We start from the raw sequence: 20,054 nt of genomic DNA, 5'->3' as shown, positions 1-20,054 counted from the left end.
AATTTTTAATAATTTTAAAATTTATAAAATTTAAACAGATAACATTGTCATTCAAATCTAACACCTGATGAATTAATTAAAATTTAATCAATGTTTTGAAAGATAGAAGAATGCAGACAGCGGCCGAAAATTGTGTTATGACCCCGCCAATTTGATACGTTTTCTTTATTTGAGATATATATATATATATAAGTAAATTATTATTAAAATTTCATATATCATGATAATTCATGATTATTTATAAATGAATTGATAATATTATCATAATTCTTTTAATCTTCTTAAAAACAATAATATTTTTTTTTAATTAGGATTACACTTTTCTAATAAAAAGCAATGATGATTAAAATAAAATTTTATTAAAAAAATAAGCATTTTGATTTGATTTGAAATACAGAGAAAATATATATTTTTAATTTTATATTTAATTTTTTAATTTATATATCTCTAGATTATCTTAATAAAATTATTTTTTAATTGGAATTATTGTTTGAAAGCAAAAATTATTTATGATTATCAAATTAATTTTTTTAAAATATGTCTCGAGTTTTTTTTATTTTATATGTGATGAAAGCTAATAAAATAATAAATATAATAAAAACATGTTAAAAGTTTTTTTTTTAAATTGTTAAATTAATTTTTTATTTTGATTGAATATTTACGAGCAATTTATTATTATATTTCTTTCCCTCCCCTAAATAAAAGCACAATCTTTCCCCGTCTCGCTAAAATTAAAACCTCTTTTTTCTTTTTCCTTTTCTTTTAGTAGTTGAGAAAGAGAGAGTGGCTCAGTAGATCGAAATCTTCTATCTTTTGTCTCGTTTGGAGAAGATCTAAGCTTCTTCAACGGAGTTGCTATAGCACCCACTTTCTTCAATCGAAATCCTCAGGCACAGCTAGCTAGCTAGGCAGGGGTCATATCCTTCATTTTCTTGTTAATCTTCAATTCGGAGGTATGTGATTTGACTTCTGATATGAATTGTGTCCGACAGTCTTTTGTCTTGAATGTTTCTTATTCTCTTTCCGTGCTTTGTTCCATTTATCTCAAATTTATTGATAATAGTTTGCTGGTTAAGGAGGTTTGCTGAATTTCTTTATTTTTCTAAATCAATACATTGAGGCTAGCACTTAGAAGAATTTATTGAGTTCATTTAAATGCACTAGGTCGATGGGAGGAGTGTGCTTTTAAGATTGCCGGGAAAAAGTAGTAGTTTTTATTGACACAAACTGATTCAAGAATACCCTTATCGTCGAATAAAAGAAAAAAGTTTGAAATGATGGACTAGACTCTCCTTATTCATCCCTTTGTGATATGGGATACATCTCCTGATAGATGAATACTAGACAAACGGGTGGACGACATTCAGAAGTCCCCTATCCACCCATTTTCAGGCCACATGCCACCGATGTCCTAGCAGCTTCCCACTGGCAATTTCGACTACTTTTCTAAGTCTATGTTGTATTTACATGATGCCTACATGTTTATGTGTGTTATGTAATAATTGAAGTGTTGGGTCGCGCCATTGGGTCACACCATTGAGTGGCTACCCGAGAGTATGATGCTTCTGGGTGAATCTTGAGCTTAAATAAGTTGTTGATCGATGCCTCAAATTTGTGGATTTATATGATGGCTTATTCAAGGTGTAATGGTTTGGTCTATCGGTGTAATGTTGTGATGAATATGCTTATTCCATTTGAGTATGATGTGTGCTGTTGTATGAAACAAATTGATATTTAGTTTATCGTTGTGTTTGTTTGAGATTTCGTTCTATTAAAAGCCATGCTTATTTGAAGACATGCTATGGTTTCTCATTTGTGTAAAACTTTTCAGAAATCTAATTTTGAGCTTTGCTTGTCTTGGTTTGAAATTTCAAAAATTATTCCAAATTTATTTGCACTTGTTTGTCATACCCTACTTGTTTTTTGTTTCTTTCTAGGTTCACATGTTACTTCATCGGCATGCATTTTTGTTTGTATTTTGCTAAAATTGTATGCATGCATAGTACCTTGTCAAATCAATCCTTGAGGGTGGTGGCTGATGTTGACATTATGCACGAGTTCATGTCATATTTTTATTCTATTTGTTTAGCTTTGATGTTTGTGTCATCGTGTTTTGTGGCTACCATTTTAGTTCATTGAAATTTCCCCTGCAGCAACTTCATTGGGGACCTGGTTTAAGGCTAAGCTTTGCCCATTTGCTCGTCAATAATCAAGTTGTGTTCTTATGCTTTAATATGTGTTTTGAACCTCTTTGTTATGTTTGTTTGCCTAGATTGTACAATGTATGTTTCTTGCATATGTTCAATATTCCTATTTGTGTGATCTTATGTAGACAAGGAAAATGCACGGTCGGCCTCGCAAAGCCCCAAAACCTGAAGATTTAGCTGCCTCCGCTGCCAAAGCTGAGAAACTAAGAATCCTCCAATCTCAATTCCTTTCGAATCACCACCAAAAAATGTGTGCTCCTTTTTCTTTCTTCACCCTTGTCTTAAGTTGAAAAACCCTATTAAGTGACCCTTTTACTGTCTCCTTTTCTTTTTCTGTTTGCAGTTATACAAAGGAAGCGGTAGAACTAAGCTCTAAACTTTTAGAGATCAATCCAGAATGTTACACTGCCTGGAACTATAGAAAACTCGCTGTTCAACACAGTCTTTTTGAGTCCAACTTGGATCCTGACTCTGTTAACTCAATTCTTGATCAAGAACTTAGAGTGGTCATTTTTCTCTCTTAAACCTCAGATTGATTTTTTTGTTTTCTATTCAATTAAAGTTAGAGATTATAATTACATATTTTTAGGTAGAGAATGCGTTGAGGCAAAATTTCAAGTCATACGGAGCATGGTATCATCGTAAATGGGTGCTAAATAAAGGGCATTCTTCTACAGAAAATGAGTTGAGGCTTTTGGACAAGCTTCAAAATGTAGATCCTCGGAATTTTCATGCCTGGAATTACCGCAGGTGAAGACCTGACTTTTAGGTTTTATAGTTTTCTTTATTGAGTTATATGCTATTTGAAGTTTTTTTTTCTTTTTTTTTCCAGATTCGTAGCGGCATTATTGAATAGATCTGATGAAGATGAACTGAATCACACACAGAATTTTATTGATAAGAATTTTAGCAATTATTCTGCCTGGCACAATCGAAGGTATTCTAATTAGTATTTTTTTCTTCAAAAGCTGCAAGTATTATGAAATTGCATCAGATGTTAAAACTGGAATTGCATACCGATTATTTATGAATGCAGGGTATTGTAACGTGTTTATTTGTATTGCTTATATGAAATAAACACTGAAATTTAGTCCTTGCCAAATAAAAAGAATAGTATTTTGAGGAGTTTGTTTTCTAGTTCATTGAAGTTACTGTTCTCCGTACATATAGAGATGTTATTGTTCAAATTTTCTTGCCATTGTTCTTAAACCATGCTCTATGCCGATGTTTTTTTTACTAGGTATATATACAACATTACATCCTAGTTCTTGTTGGTTTGATTGTGTGCTTACAAGTTGATGTGTCTTTTTTTATATTTGAAATTTTGTTAGTGTTATGAGCTTAATGAGAGAGTTTTGCAGTGTGCTTGTGTCTAACTTGATGAAGAAAAAGGTTCAAGCATTTTCACGGAAAGATGAGGTCTTGATCAGGGAGTATGAATTGGTTCGCGAAGCTGTTTTTACAGATGAAGATGATCAGAGTGGTTGGTTTTATCATCTTTGGCTACTTGATCAAAGTGTTAAAGCTGAGTCTCCTCTACTAGCTTCTTCATGGCCTGCTCATGGTTCTGAGATCACTCTATCTGGAGATAGGTACCTAGATCTAGGTTCGTCTTCTCCATTCAACACATACCAATTTGATTCTGGATTGCTTCCACTCATTCTTTACTTCAATCAAGCTGTTGAGGGTGTAAATGCATCAACAGTTACAGTTTCATCCGGGTCTAACGTGAATAAGGATGTAATTTGGAAACCTATTTTGTCAAATAACTCTAAAACTACCCAAGTGTGGGTTGGACAATTGAAGTTCCCTGAGGTGGAGCTTGATTCTTTAGGAGCTTATACCATCGAGGTTACCCTTGGACATTCTCAAGGAATCATTTCTTCTAGTGGTTTTCATTATAGCCATCCTTCTCATTTTTCATTTACGGTGCATGTACAACCTGCCAAAACAGAACCAGTGGAAGGATTAGGTTCAGAGAAAATATCATGGAGAGATGAAAATTTTCATATTTATGAACAAGATTCTCTGGAGTCAAATTCAGTTCTCCCCCTTGACCACCTAAGTATTAAGAATGAACGTGAGCCAACAGATTCTTCATGGCAAGCGAAAATTATAGATGAAGAGATAAGCAACTTTCGTGAATTGTTGGACTGGTAAGCCTGCTTTTTTCGATGGGTAAATACTATGCTTGGAAAAGCTTATATTGCTATGCCTAATTATTAACTTCTATTTTTTGTAGTAAAATTGGAAAACTGACACTTGCAAGACTGTTGACTGCTCGTGATGCGTTGATGTCTTCTGACAAACCAGTCCATTCTGAAGAAGTTCTTAGACTTTATAGTGAATTAATGAAGTTGGATCCAACGCATTCTGGATTCTACAAGGATGAACACAGCTTGGTTTTATTAGAAAAGGTGAATCTTCCTCCTTGAAGGGGTAATGCACATGAAACCATAGCTTCAGTTTTGAAATGGACATAATGTATCACTAAATATTTTAAATTCTGGAGTGTTAGAAAGTGATATTTTTAAGTCACCCTGTGTATTTGTTCTTGCTGTTAGATTAGCTGAATGAATGTTTAATTACAAGAATGAGATAAAATTACTTGCTGAATGTCATTGGTGTTCTATTAGAGATACAAGCTTATCTTTTAAAATTTTTATGAAAGAGCAAAGTTTATTGAATTTTGTTTTTTAATTTTAATCCACAGGGATCTGGTTATGATAAAACAGTTTTGAGAATTAATCATTCTATTTTACCCATGATTCTGCAGGTGATTTCTGGTAGGGAGTCTTTACTGAGTTATTGCTTTCGCTATAGGAACTTAACTTCATCAAGCAGTAGCAATCCCATTTGCCTAAGGCTCAATGGATTGTCATTATCACGATTGGGGTCTTTTGAGAAATTATTGTGGGTCCAAATGCTAGACCTCAGCCACAATGAGCTCCAATCAATTGAAGGTAAATATATATATTTATACACTTTTCATAATGAGAGATGTCATTAACTGATTCACCTATCTGAGCTGCTTGCATTTTTATCAATTTTTATCTTACTATCCATGTGGTGCTTAAGAAACAAGTAATATATTGTCATTTACTTTATTGCACTTAGTTACTGGTATTTGCACTTTTCATGTGATTTTATTTAGTAGTTTGAATTTTCAGTTGACTCTTCTCAGTTTGCTTGATTCATTCTAGTGCTTAAAAAGCAACCTCATTTTCTTGATTGAAAATAAATTTATTCTTTGATTTTGGAACTTGTGGCAGGTTTGGAGGCCATGCAACTTCTCTCACACTTGAATTTGAGTAAGAATAAATTTGGTAGTTTTACCTCTCTTGAGCCTCTGAGACATTTGAAGTCAATGAAAGTGTTAGATCTTTCATACAATGAGATAGGCTCACGCTCTATTGATACAACAAGATATCTGTGTTCTTCTCCTTTGTGTCACTCAGTCGGGAGTGAATGGGATGGCAGTGAAATTGTGACTGATGATGTGAGTTTGGTGAGCTATTGGGAAGCCTTTTTTATTTTGAGAGGCTTGAAGTTGACTCAAATAGACATAGCAGGGAATGCAATTGCTGATGAGAAATTTACGGCATTTCTGGCTAAGGTCCTGCCTGCACTCAAGTGGCTGGATGGTGTACAATTGAACTGATTTTGATTTATAGTGATTTTCACTGCTCCAAATCATGAGGTATGTCATCCTCGTGGTGCTGAGTATTTAAGCTCCTTGTTCATGTATTAAATATCCAAGTCGTGCTTTGGCTGATTTGAATTTGGCATATGCTGTGTGTAATGACTAGCTTAATCTCAGGGGAAAAAAAATTATATTTTTGCTTCAAACATTCATCTTTTTGGAGAACCCGAGATATGGCATGCAGCAAAAAAAAGTGTGATCAGAAACTTGTGATGGCATGTCAAATGTAGCTGAAATCTACTATCCCACATTACAATGAATTGTCAGATATAGATGAGATTGCTCGAGTAAATGCAACCCAAAATAACATATTGCACCAATAGACTATAATTATCTTTCCAATTAGAGGAAGATCATGAAATATATTTGGATTTGGAGGTAGAGAATAGCCTTGTTTTGTATTTTAACTAGTTGCTAGTATTAATGTAAAATATTAAAAAAAAAAATTGTGTAAGTGGGTGGGTGGATTCTGCCTTTTTCTTGCGATAATGATTGGATTCCTTCTGAGATTTTCTTCACTGCTCCATGTGTATTTGCAAAAATCACGTCACGGCAATTGTCTATCATTCACATGGGACATCAAAAAGATCTACCCCCTGGTTTTATAGCAGGCAGGAACAACTACGTTATGTAAATATTCACCTAAGAAATTGATTACAGCAGCATTATTCTAGTTTTCTTATTTGATAACCTGATTGACATATCCTTGAAGAATCCAATAGAGTGGAAATGGACAGACTTCGGGGGCCAATTAACCTTATTTTTGCGCTCCTAAATTCGTTGTCATTTAATCATTCCTTTAATGTGAACCAAAATCCTCCTCCATGCTTGGATTGGCCGCGGGGATTAGGGAAGAAATGTTATGAGATTACATGACACCATGTATTTACAAGCGTGACTACAATTTATTTTAAGATTAATGACGTAGTGACAGGTGGGATTCAACCTCTTAGGTTGCAAGAATAGCAATGAACTTTCCATTGGCAGGCAGTGGTAAATAGAGCGTTTTTTTTTTAATGAAAGAATATTGTAATTACTAGTTTGGAAATGCTCACCATTCGCTAGTTCAGGTCAACTTATGACTAATAACTTTTTAAATTTTAAGTATTTTAGTTCACAGGAGCTTTCCATGCCACACCACTCTTGGTTTTCTCTATCTCTGTTCTTGTTTTTGTTTTTTTTTTTAATTTATTTTGAGAATTTTCAAACAAGGTCATTGTAGATTTCATTCATTTGCAGCTCAAACTAGAACATTGCTATAGTTTTTACCCTAATGGAATGATCAAAATTATTAGGACAGCTATTAGGCAAGTTGCTGCGACCAGCAGCCTTTTAAGTTGTTAACCGAGTTTGTTTTCGGAGAGGAATATTGTCAAGGAAGCAACGAAGATCAAATATAAAATCGGTGGAATGGCAAGCGAAACTTTAGTTTTATGGAAACGAACAGATTGCAGTTCCAAAATTTACATGAAAAGAGTGTTAGTTTGAGTGAGCTTTGTCTCTGCTAACAAAAAGCAAGTAGGCACATGCTGAACTAGGGAGTTGTGTGCTCGGAGGACTCAGTTGTTGATGGTTGGAGATGGAAATGCTGGTGCTGTTAAGCAGCTACCATGTGGAAGCAACGTCAAAAAAATTATAAGCTGACTCGAGCCCTCGCAAAAAGGTGGTGGAGCATCCTCACAGCGAGTCCTGTTGCGGTCAAATAGAGATGTTAGCAATCAAGTTAAATATAATGAAGAAGATTAAAGTCGTTAGAATCAAATGGGTGGTAATTGGATGCAGGATCATGCATAGAGATAGCAAAACGAACCGAATAGAAAGGAATGTGATTAGCGCTAGCTGCCTATTTTTTTTAGATTAACGTGGGTGTCCGGGCCAGCTTACGCGCACCACGACTAATCCCACGGGCCCTGAAGTTAACGACCATGTAAGCCTCCAGTGGCCATCATATGAGCAACCAAGGACTCGAACCTGAGACCACAGAGGGAGCAAACCCCTTGATCCCAAGTTCTTACCACTTGGCCACCACCTAGATGGTTGCGCTAGCTGCCTATTAAAAGCACAAGTGAAAGCAAAAACATGAATTACAATTGAATGTTGTGTGGTATTGTAAAAGAAATTTTGATTTTGCATCATGTTCGACAATTGCATTGTCATAAACCAATGGAAGGGAAACGTCCAAGAATGATGCAAATACATAGAAGGAAAGTAAATCCAATAGAGTTAACACCAGTATGTGCAGAGCTAATTTCATGCAGTCACAAATCATTGCAGTTCTAGGAAAAATTCTTTCTTCAACCACAATCTTCATCATATCCAATCTTTATCAAGCAAATGGGTGGGGTCAGCATGGCACTGTTTTCTGGCTGAAAAAGTAAATAGAAAGCAAATTTAATAGAGCTAAGAAAGCATGAATAAACCATATGAAACTAAAATCTTACATATAAAGGGTTAAGGGGAATAGGGTGCAGATTCTTTAAATGGTCTAGTTTTGGCAGGTATTATTTTAGTTGTTGAAAGTGAAATATAAATTGTAAAGGGATGCAAAGAAGCAGGTGCACAACCTTGGAACCCGTAAACTGAAATATTAATTGCTGGAAATGGCCATCCTCTGCTTTGACAGCAAAAGAGTGATCAAAACCGTTTCATATATTAATCAATGCGTTTATTGTACCTACAATAATCCGAGAAGGTTTCTATCAGTCTATTGCTACCAAAACAAAACCATTATTGTTGATTTGGAGCAGCCTTTCCTTCACTTCCCTGCTTTCCATGTCTCTCTAGGTTAAATAAATTGGATTTGACACCAACAGCCACACCTGGGTTTCTCTTTCCAACTTGTTGCTGCAAAGCATGAATGTAACACTTTTCTTCTCCATCCCCAATCTCATAGTTTTGAAAGGATCACACCCTTATTCTGCAACTAAAAGTATCTGTCTTTTATTCGCCTGGTGGCACCTAACTAAAAGTATGCCTATGATCACAAGGCATGATGTACTTGAAAAACCCAAACGAACACCTTGCAATTTTAAGCTTAACAGAAGCCTCAAATGGAGGGAATGTTTTTGGGGGTTTACTGTCCAAATCCTAGAAAATTGCAAAATTGTCTTGGAATTGTTTAGGCAACAGAGTTGGGAAGGCTTATGACAGTGTTCTTAATTTTTTTTTTTTTCCGGCAGTCTTGTTTGCAATTAACATCCACTAAGAAGGGCGTGAAAGCAAGTAGACTAAAATGCATGGAAAAGGACGTGACAATGCTGGATTCATTCAAAAACTGTTGAAATAAATGGAAGCAGACAAAGAAAGTGAAAAAACGTGGCATGGTGATGATTGAACATAAAGAAAAGATGTTTTTTGTATATTGTAAAAGAACGAGCCTGCATATGTGTAAAAGAAAGATCAGATGAAGCACGTGCAAGCAAGCAATTGAGATTGCCATGATTGTCAAGAAAATGATATGTCAGTGTGCATGGAGAGTGACTGCACAGGTTGCAAAGGTATTATTAATTCATTTGATTGTTTGTGACATAGTGTAAAGTAGATGTTCTGTCATTAAATGATTCAAAAGGTGCAGTAAAGGTTGATGCAGAAAAGTCCAATGAGAAAAGGACAATGTTGTCGAAAAGAAACTACATAGGCATTGAATGATTGATTCTGGTATCAGTGGCAGGAATGACAAAGATGTTTAGCGTTGAAGCAAGCAATTGCATTTGTCACAAAACCAATGAAAGGGAAACATTTTATTTTGGTGAGTAAAGGTACCTTTGAGGATCACATTTTCTTGGGTGGTGTTTCTAAGCGGTTAACAGAAGAGGGCTTCCCTCTACTTCAACATGTTCTGCAAAGATAGCTCCTTTGCTTTTGGTAAGACTGTTTTAAAAAATTAAGAGATTGATAAAGATATTATTAGTTTCCGTGGTCCAAGCAAAAAAAAAAAAATGTGAAGATTAAAGAAGATGCAAGGCAATTTCTAGGCATTGTTTAATGATTGGTAGGAAGACGTGTATCGCTGTGCATGTTGTCTCCTTACTCAGTGAAAAGCGGGTAATAACATAACTTAATGATATTCAAATTTAATATCGAGTAACTGAAGCGAGGTCTTCTACCACTGTATGATCAAACTGAAGCCTTCTTGTTTGTGGCGGGCAGATGAGTCGGAGGTTGTCCTGGAGCTGTGAGGACTTTAGCTGCTGCTTTAAGGAAGATTCTGGATCAGCGTGAGGTGGAGCGAGGATTGCCGGAGTTCCTGGCTCGATGGAGGGGGAGCACTAGAGCTCAATGCATCAGCTGTCATGCTTGTTGAAGCCACTGTGAGAGGTGTCCATGCATCGACAGGGGTGCTGTCCAGCCCCTCGTCCAAGTCATCATCAAATACGTTTGTGACGACAATGCCACATTGATTTACCACTGATCTGAAGGCTCCCAAGCACCTCTGTCGATGCATGGAAAACAGCAGCAATTGCTGAAAACGTAGATTGTTAAATTGTTAGTTAGAGATTTAAATGACTAAGAAGCTGATTTATTTTCTTTTTAGAGGCACAAGGTAGAGAAAAGGTGACCAGAAAACGCAAACAACATAATCAAAACCCACACCAACAGCGAAGGCAATCAAAATAAGAAAAATAGAAAACGAAAAGAAGAACAAAAACCTGAGACAAAGATAGAGGTTCACCAGAGATAAAAATCCAAGGAAAAATAGTTTATATAGCCAAATTTAATGTGCACAATAAAGTCCTGGGGCAGAAATATGAAAACGCTGGCTAAAAAGAAAATAAATCAGGAGGCCAAATGACAGGAGTGGAAAAAAAACGCTGTCGGGTAAATAAAAACGCTGTCGGGTAAATAAAAACGCGGGAACAAAACATGAAAAGAAACAAAAGGCAATCTAGTTCCACTGAAACTGAGCAACAATAAAATAGAGAGAAAAACACCAACCAGGAACGATCCAGGTACAACTTGCAAAAGGAATGTCAAATCCAACCCAAACAGGAGCAGCTCTCCGAATGCCCAGGAATGACTAAACACCGTGCCAAGCTGTCTGTGCATTTAATGCACAATGATGGCAATATGCAGGCCAGCAGCCCCACAAAAGCCTATCAACAAACTTTGCAAAGAGCCCGGTCAACATGAAATACATGACACTCGAAAACAAAAAACCAGTGAAAGTTACCTCCCAGGCGCGCCACGTCCACATCCACAAGCCAGGAAACCACTCCATTGGACAGCAACAGCAGAACCCAAGCCAAAACCAAACACCCTAAGCCACCCCAACCAACACACACAGAAACGCCTAGAAGAGAATCAAAGGAATACCGTTGTTATCCACTCCACAGTGATTACAGTGTATGTGCACAGTGTTCCCCCAGTAAAACCACCCTGCCTATTAGTTTTTTGTTGTTAATTGTTAATAATAATAAAACAACTCCGGAGTAGAGAACATGCAATGGGCTCATGCCAGTATTGAACATGGCCCGTGGGCTAGGGTAAATCAGGTCAAAATCAAGAGGAGGATTTTCTGACAGCGTATTCCCAGCGAGTGGTTCGACTAAACTCTAGCTTGAACTGACTCCAACTGGACAGCAAGAGGTTGAGGTTTGCTTGATTACCATTGCTTCGCAGAACATCTGACCACAGATCACCAAAATAATGTAAAATGTAATCATGATTATAATTTTCATGGTTAAATCCTTGGATCAAGAAGGTAGCTTGCCCTTTATAATTAGAACATCAGATTATAGTATTATACCTGAATAGGACTTTTACGTCAAATAATTGTATCAGTCAAGAAACTCGTTGCGCAAAAATACACAATAAAATTTCCATATCATCACAAGGGTGGGGCTTCAAACATAAATAACATGTAAACGACCCACAACGCCAATGTGAGAAACAAGCCATTTCCTATACTCCTCTGATCTATAGAAGTGAATTGGCAGTGCTAGCGGTTCAACCATGTAATCCAGAATGCCGAGACGTGTCTCTCTGAACCATAACAAATCCAAGGCAATAGTTTGACTTCATCCCAGCCATGAGCTAGCAGCTAGCGTGGGTCCCAATCCGTTTCCCATCACGATCAGATGGAAGTCGGAAAGGAAAGCGAGCAAATTGGATTTTCAAGGTAGGAGAGTCAGGTTTCTTATCATCAAACTTGTAACCTGCAAGAACACCCACATTACACTGCCTGATTAAATGAAAGTTTCCCTGCTTAACTTTTAATTGGTTGAACATTTCATGCTTTTCATAGTTTCCAATAAGTATATTGCGATAAAGTATTATGTTAAACGATACATGGCATAAATTTGTATAAAAGGTTGCTTTAATGTTATAAATGTTTTTCAATTGAAAACCTTATCATAAAGTAACTGATAAAACCAAGTAATGTTTATTCTTTGTGCACTTTACCTTGAAGAGCTTCCATGGCAGTCGCAGCACAATTTGCATCAGTGAATTCCACAAAGCACAAGACAGTAGCCCTATCTCCACTCTGCAATTTACTTAAAGTTGAACAAAGATCACCAAATATAGAAACATAAACCAAAGAAAAGGATAAGCTATTCAAAGGCAATAGCATTATATAAGATGGGGGACTAAATGCTTCCTAGACAGGACCACCAGCATGTAAGGTATAGACTAAATTGCCTGATTATACCAGTCTCCAACACTGATGGAAATTTGTAAGCATCTTTCTGTTTGTAAACTTTAAATACATTGAAACTAGGATTAAAGGAAAATGCCACCACACAAGACAGCTCCTACTTTAAGCTCGGCAATGATAAATCTTTAACACACAAGTATTGCAGCAACAAGCTTACTTTCCTGGCCTCCTTGTGAACAACTCTGATTTCCTTGTAGCCGATAAATGGACGAAAAAGATCTTTGAATATAAATCAAGGAAAAAACATTGAAATCACATAACATAGCAGTGTAACCAATAGATTGGCAGACACATTTCCTGCTACTTCTGCATAACTTTAGCCGGTAGCTGTCCTTCCTCTGGAGCAAAATCGAAACCGTTGCTCAAAGATGACAGCAAAAAGGTAAACCAGAAATGATGTCATACATTCATATGTTATAGATATTTCCTATGAAAAATGTGCCACATGCACCTGGATAATATCCAATAAGGATACGGCCTACTTCTCTTCTGGTACAATCAGTAGGGAGTCCATCAACAAAAAGAATGTTTGATTCCCCTTTCGGCACTGGAGGACCATCTGCACTTCTCAATGAACCAGGCCTGTCATTTATCACGTCAGGAATCTCTGCGGTAACACGGACTGAAGCATCCCCTCTTTGGCTTAATAAACCTGGATCTTCTAGTGGAGATGGGTACCCCTTTCCGGTAGCTCCTGGAATTGCTCCACCAATAGCATGCATTGAAGCATCCCCTCTTTGGGCTAATAAACTCGGATGTTCTAGAGGAGAGGAATACCCCTTCCCACTAGCTCCTGGCATTACTCCACCAATAACAGGTTCAGGACGAAACCCAACACCAGAATAACCATTCAAACCATATGATCCCAGCTGCAATGGATTTATCTACAGCCAAAAACTATAAACTTGCAGCATCGAAAATAAATATTAAGTAATAAAGATTTCTTTCTCAGAACAAAGTCACCATCAAGTAAACTTCTTACATCTCTTTGTAGAAAATCCAAAGAAGCACCCGGAAATTCAGTAGAAACCGGAATACTATGAGATGCCAATGGTGGTGCTTCAGTTGATACATAACCTGGAAATGAAAGCCTTGAAACAGACCCTGAAATAGCACAGACCAAAACCACAAGCGTATGTCGTGTTAAAAAAAACAATTGCTAACAACAAAACATAAGTACCCACTAAGAAACACAAGAGCTTTTACAAACTGATAGTATCCTAAAAAGAACACAAGCACTGATTAGTTCAATTAAGGTTGCAAAAATCCATATTCATTGCTCAAATTTATGATTCTAAGCAATACATCAATACTTTAGGGTTTGGGGCACTTTAGGATTTTATAGCAGGAAATTAAATTTAGGGTTAGGAGTTAAGAGAAAGAAGGAAATTAAGCACCTCTGTCTTGAAGAGCATCGTATATGTTGTACGGTTCCGCCATTACTAATGGATTCGAGGTCTCTGTTATAATTGTGATCCTTTCTGCTCTAGCTTAGACCAGCTCCTGAAAACATCCATGGACCTCCCGGGTTGAATATGTAATTACATAATCAAATAAAAACTGCATTTATATTTTTATGGAATAGGAATTTGATAGAACCAGAAAATTTGATTGATTCTAATAATTTTTTTTTATTGTCATCAAAATAATATTCAGTTTTTATAGAGTAAAAATAAAGTATTTATATTTTAAATTATGCGAAAGCAAATAGAATCCCAACACAATACTATGAGTAAGACAAATATACTAGTTTCCTGCTCGGGCCTGCCCAGGTGGTTTGGTACTCTCCATTAGTGTCGTCGGTATGATATAAACATTATACAATAGCACTAGCTACGTTTCCAGAGCTCAGTTGCGGTATGAACATGAGGTGTTACTAATTTTTTGGGAGTAGTTTCTTTAAACAACTGTTGTAGACCAATAATATACCGTCAAAACCTGATTTAACTTTAAAAAAAAAACATAAGCCAATGCCATTGATTTGATAAAGAAAAAGAATTTTCCATGCAACATTGTTTTTGAAGACTTTTAAAAGATGGGCAGATCATGGTGCTACCCCTGTGCTCATCCAATCAAGGTAATCTTAAAACTTTTTAATTCGATTATTTATATAATTTAAAATTTAAATTAAATTGTATAGTAATTACCACAAAATAATTTATTTAACTTGATAAATCTAAAATAACATAAATGATTGATAAAAATATGAGTTGGTGTTTTCAAAAATAAAATATATTTTTTATATTTTAATATTGAAATAATAACGTGTTAGATCACTCGCAGTTAACTCAAATTAATTGTTAAATTTACGAATCAAGTCATATAAACAACTAACAATATGTTAATCCATGCAATAAAATGCCTCTTTCTTTCCTTTTTTTTATTTTTTTTCAATTAGACCTTTATTGGTCTTGGATCAAATGAGATTTAGAACTAAATGAAAGAGTTATTAAAAAATAAATAACTAAATTTAAAAAGAAGGCATTGGGCTCGGGTGGGATTCAATTTCATACTCAATTAAAAAGTTGTTATAAAATTAAGGATAATATGAATGACAAGAAAAGAGTATCGGACTTGTACAACACACACATGTTATCACGTGAAGGAGTTGCTGACTTGGAGTGGCATATAAACCCCCTCCGATCTCTATTTGCAATATTCTTTAATTTCTTTAGAATCATTTCAAAGGGGCCTTCCTTCTAACATAGAGCATATCATTGTCTAAGCTTTGATGCTTCTTCGAATTTAAATCTTTGTTTTTCTCTTTTTATTTATTTAATCAAATATTAACTAAATATCAAGATTTTAATTTAATTTGATGAGAAACACACATGAAGTTTATTGAAACAAACTATTGAGGTCAAGGTCAAATAAAAGCAATGTTAAACATCAAACCAAAGAAAAAATTATTTGGAAAAAAGAAAAAGAAAAAAATGCATTGTATAAATCCACGTGTAGAGTGGAAGAAACATCAGAATGCCTAGATCTCTTAGGATTTTTTCAATAAACAATATTTAAAACTTGCAGTTGTTATAAAATAATTGTTTTATGAAAACATTGCATTTGTGGTAGAGTTGTTGCCTCTTCATGAGATAAAAAGCAATTCTATTATCTAATATTTGATTTTTGTTCTATTAGAATGTATAACTTTTTATTTTAATTATTTGATTAATTAATCTTTGGATTTTGTTTATTAAATGCACTTTAAAAATCGAGTCTACCGATACAAAAGAATTGAATTTTGCTTAAAACTATTAAAAAATAAAAATTTTAATAATTTTTAATAATATTAATATATCAAAATAATTAAAAAGTATATAAAAAATAATTTAAATAAATAATCTTTAAATTTTTTAAACATATTTTTTCAGACTTGTTCTAAAAAGCTCATGAGTGATAAAGAAACGAGGATGGAAAAAATTATAAATTAATCATTAAAATAGATAAAATAAAAGGTCACCCAAACATAATAAAAACTCGTTTTTTATCGTGTTAATAGATACCCGCTAGGAGTGGTGGAACTACGGGGAGGAAAGCAGGACCCGGGCCAGCAAAATATTTTATTTTCTTATTTAGTATTTAAATATAAAATAGTATAATATTTTTTATTTTAAATAAATATATTTTTTAATAATATATATTCTTATATTAATTTTGACCTCTCCTATCGGATTCCACTAGCTCTACCCCTGTCCGCTAGCATCTAATAGCTCCATGTAACAGAAATCACTCAAATAAAAATAAATAAATAAAATTTCAGTCACTCACATGGGTAAAATAAAGGTTAGAAACTCGAACATCACAAAAATCAAAGGCTGAGTACTGGGATTTTATTTTATTTTATTTTCTCTGTGATTTTGATGTAGTCTTTTTAGTTATTTCACTGCAATATTTTTTTTCAATTGAGATGTCTTCTTCCTTCAAGTTGGTTATAGGATACCATGATGTTTTGTGGTATCAAATTAGGCTATTCGTACAGAATAATTTTGGAGTTCATTGTTTTTTTAATGCAAGGAATCTATTTAATGAATAAGCATGTGTTTATTTGTAAATAGTTTTTTTAAAAAAAATTCTGGTTTTTTAAACTATAAATATGGTTGCTGCTACTTGGAATTGAGTTTTAAAACTGTGTTTGATTTTTAATTTTGGCCTTTTTCAAAAGTATTTTTTATTTGAAAAAATATTAAATTAGTAATTTTTAAATGTTTTTAAATGATTTTAATATATATATATAATAATATTTAATATTTTATTATATTTTTAATTAAAAAATATTTACACCACAATATAAAACATGCATGTAGTTTAACGAGGAGAGGGTCTCTAGATATCCATTGTGTTGTAAATAACTTGTATTGTTAATATGTAGATCTTTCTTTGTACAAGCAATGACGACAAATTAGGAAATCAACATACAGAAATAAAATAGTGGAATAATAATGTTTGAAAAGCATTTAATGTAATAATATAATTTGATGTTATCATATCCTAAAAATATTATATTTAAATAATATCACATTTCATAATTAAAATAGAAATTTAATTAGTATTATAATTCACAACCACAAAATTAATTTTATACACACAATAAAATTTTAATTAATATTATAGTTCACAATCACAAACGAAATCAGGCAACATTCTAATAAAAAAAAATTGCCCAAACAAACTTTGCCCTTCTAACCTGGGGCCAACAAGAAAGATCTAAGCTTGCGTGGAGAGGCTACTGGAAATGGTCGCTTGTGTGGTCGTCGACGATGGGTTTCTACTGCGATGGTGATGGCGATGGCGATGGCGATGGCATGGGGAAAGACTTGGTAATTGCCGTCGGAAGGTTTGGTTGTGTGATGGTTTTTACGATGAGAGACCAGCAAGGAGAGAAGTAGGTGAAATGCAACATTATTTAAATGCTGTATTTTTAAAATTTGATGAGATTTAATCGTGTTATTTCATTAATTTGTTTTTAAATGGTGTTATTTAGTCAAAATTTCAAATTATTTCTGGGCTAGGGATACAAGATTTGCAGCCAGAAATATGACCTGACATGTTGAGGAAATACAAAAGGCAGATTTTTATGATTTTCTTCCTTTGGGTCATTAAATTTTTTGAACAATTCTGCGACCACTCATAGCTTCTCGTTGCTCCCCTGTTCCGATTAGAAACAGAGATTCAAGAAGCTATGCTACGTCCCGAGAAATGAGTTCCAACGAAATCTACTGTAAGTTCCCAAGATACTCTTTTCTTTTTTTTTCAATTTATTCATTCAGTGATAATTTTTCATGTATTTTTTTTATTTTGGTTTTTATGTTTTTTATATATAATTTTTTCATTGGCTTTTTTGCTAATTTTCTTTTAATTTTATCTTTTAATGAATTTTTTTTTTCAATCTAATCCTCATTCTTTTAATTTTTTTGTTAAAACTATTTTTCAGTTCAATTTAACTCTCCAATTAAAAATTTAAGTATGTTATCTAATTATTATTTTTTTCACCCATTTTTTAGATCATTTTATATTATTGAATTTTTTTTCTAATTTTGTCTTTTGACATTTTATTTATTGGAATTCAATTTCATATGATCTTATTATTATATATTTGTTTTTTTAATATTAATTTTATAATTATTTTTAATATCTTTTCTATAAATTTATCTTGGTCTTATAATATAAATGATAGATTTTGCATGCTTTTTTTAATATATATTTTTTTGAATTGTTTTGTTCATTTTTTTATCTTTCAAGATATTATTTTTATTTATCTATAATTTTTTTTATATATACAAATGATTATTCTTCGTGTTTGATTTTTTAAAATATTATTTTAATTTATTTATAATTTTTTTATATATGCCAATGAAATTTATTTTTCAAAATAAAAATATTTATTTTAAAATAATATTTCTAATATATTTAGCCTTGATATTTTTTTTATTAATGCACCATATTTAAAATCCATTTTTTATTATTATATCTCTTTATTTTTTTAATGAAAGCATGCTTTTATTGTAAGTATTTTTTTAAATAAAAACCTACTATCATGATCTCAAAAGAAATTTTTTAAAAAATATTAAAATATTTTCTATATGATTGAAGAAAAAATTTAATAAATGTATTTAAATCATGTAAAAAATATGTCAAAAACTTTTTTTAAAAAAAATTAATTTCATTGAATATTCCTGAGATATATTTTTTTATTTTTCTCATACTAGGAACATGATAATTAAAAAAGTAATTGTTATGATTTTCATTCAAAACCTATAATATTATTTAAGAATCAAAGAAAACTTGAATAATAATTTTTAGAAATTTTTTTGCAAAAGGAACGTGAAAAGGGGCTAAGCACTTATAGCAATGAAGATAGGGCTCACACACGCGTTAGTCCTGATAGAAAGAAAGCTTTTGTGCCAAATCCTTTTCTTCTTCTTTTTCTTTTTTTTCTTTTTTACTTGAAATCAAACAAAATATCTTTTTCACGCATTAAACTCAAAAATATGTTTATTTGCTAATATTATGGCTGGTAATAATTTAGTAAAGATTTTAAGTTTGCTCCGCTGCATGAGATTCTCAAACTATATTGTTTAATTTTTTGGATTTTGACCATAAAAGAAATGGTTGAAAAATTAAATTGGGGTTTTTTGGATCTAAAAAACCGTTTTCAGCCAATTTTTAAAAAACCTAAAAAACACTCTTGGACTAATTTTTTAATTAAAAAACCCCTAAATTGGTTAGAAAACATAAAATTAAACAAGAAAAAATCTTTTTGGATACGCATAAGTCTTACACCACAATCTAAAGTTTGACTTATTCTTCATTTTTATGATCCTAACCCCGAACTTATATCTTACTTCATCACAAACATTCCAACTAAAAAAATACAACAAAGCTCTTTTCCATCCTATATAAAGAAAATGAGAATAGTAAAATTTATCTTTAAAGATTCAATAAAAAGTACTCAATGTGGAAATACTCTTTAAGCTTATTGTTATAAAAATCTTGATGAATAAAGTCTATAACTATTACTCATGAAAAAAGTTGTACAATTTTTCCAAATAAAATCTTTTTAATATCAAACACATAATAAAAAATTATATGAGGATAAAAGAAGCCAATATGATCTGATACAAAAACACATTTGTTTCTATTCACAAATAGAGTCTCTATAATATTATCGATCTTTTAAAAAAGCATTGAAATATGATATCAAAGGGAATATTTATGATCATTTAACATTCATCAAGCTTATGATACACCTATAGCCACCTCACTAATTGAGGTGCTAACTTCCATCAAAGGAAAAAAATTTATGCAATATCTATTTTTTATAAAAAGTGACTCCAATACAAGAAACCCTAATAAATTTTATTTTTTTCACCATGATTATAGGAATGAAAACCGAGGAATGTCACGCTAAAAAAATAAGATATAAGGATTGGTCACCAAAGGTTATCTTCACTAATTTGTGAAAAATGAAACAAAACCTGAGTATGAAATG

The 20,054-nt window shown here is 33.1% G+C and overlaps 2 protein-coding genes and 1 long non-coding RNA gene across 5 annotated transcripts; 1 reads left to right on the top strand and 2 right to left on the bottom strand.

Annotated features, from left to right (window-relative positions):
* Window positions 1–707: 707 nt before the first annotated feature.
* RGTA1 (RAB geranylgeranyl transferase alpha subunit 1) lies at window positions 708–6,660 on the top strand. 3 transcript variants are annotated; one of them, XM_011021105.1, is made up of 10 exons: window positions 708–953; window positions 2,333–2,457; window positions 2,551–2,713; window positions 2,797–2,957; window positions 3,040–3,144; window positions 3,569–4,363; window positions 4,450–4,624; window positions 4,984–5,170; window positions 5,480–5,907; window positions 6,450–6,660. In XM_011021105.1, the coding sequence occupies exons 2-9, from the start codon at window positions 2,342–2,344 to the stop codon at window positions 5,866–5,868; spliced, it is 2,091 nt and encodes a 696-aa protein (XP_011019407.1). In that variant the 5' UTR covers window positions 708–953; window positions 2,333–2,341; the 3' UTR covers window positions 5,869–5,907; window positions 6,450–6,660. The 3 variants fall into 3 exon arrangements, with proteins under 3 accessions (XP_011019407.1, XP_011019406.1, XP_011019405.1); XM_011021104.1 differs by lacking the exon at window positions 6,450–6,660 and adding an exon at window positions 6,030–6,289; XM_011021103.1 differs by lacking the exon at window positions 6,450–6,660 and having other exon boundaries at window positions 5,480–6,289.
* A 642-nt stretch (window positions 6,661–7,302) lies between these two features.
* LOC105122163 (uncharacterized) lies at window positions 7,303–10,714 on the bottom strand. The gene is made up of 2 exons (XR_841651.1): window positions 9,673–10,714; window positions 7,303–7,599 (listed from the first exon to the last, which is right to left on the bottom strand). It is a non-coding gene; the product is annotated as an uncharacterized LOC105122163 (long non-coding RNA).
* A 583-nt stretch (window positions 10,715–11,297) lies between these two features.
* On the bottom strand, window positions 11,298–14,393 carry LOC105122162 (uncharacterized). Its single transcript, XM_011021102.1, has 6 exons — window positions 13,963–14,393; window positions 13,548–13,669; window positions 13,041–13,449; window positions 12,723–12,784; window positions 12,313–12,394; window positions 11,298–12,065 (listed from the first exon to the last, which is right to left on the bottom strand). Exons 1-6 carry the CDS (start codon window positions 14,003–14,005, stop codon window positions 11,944–11,946), a joined length of 840 nt encoding a protein of 279 aa, XP_011019404.1. The 5' UTR covers window positions 14,006–14,393; the 3' UTR covers window positions 11,298–11,943.
* Between the last annotated feature and the right edge of the window lie 5,661 nt (window positions 14,394–20,054).

This window comes from Populus euphratica, unplaced genomic scaffold (assembly GCF_000495115.2).
Source record: "Populus euphratica unplaced genomic scaffold, PopEup_1.0 scaffold19.1, whole genome shotgun sequence".
NCBI lineage: Eukaryota > Viridiplantae > Streptophyta > Magnoliopsida > Malpighiales > Salicaceae > Populus > Populus euphratica.
Note: the sequence above shows the minus strand (reverse complement) of the source record. Positions and strands in the feature narration are given on the sequence as shown.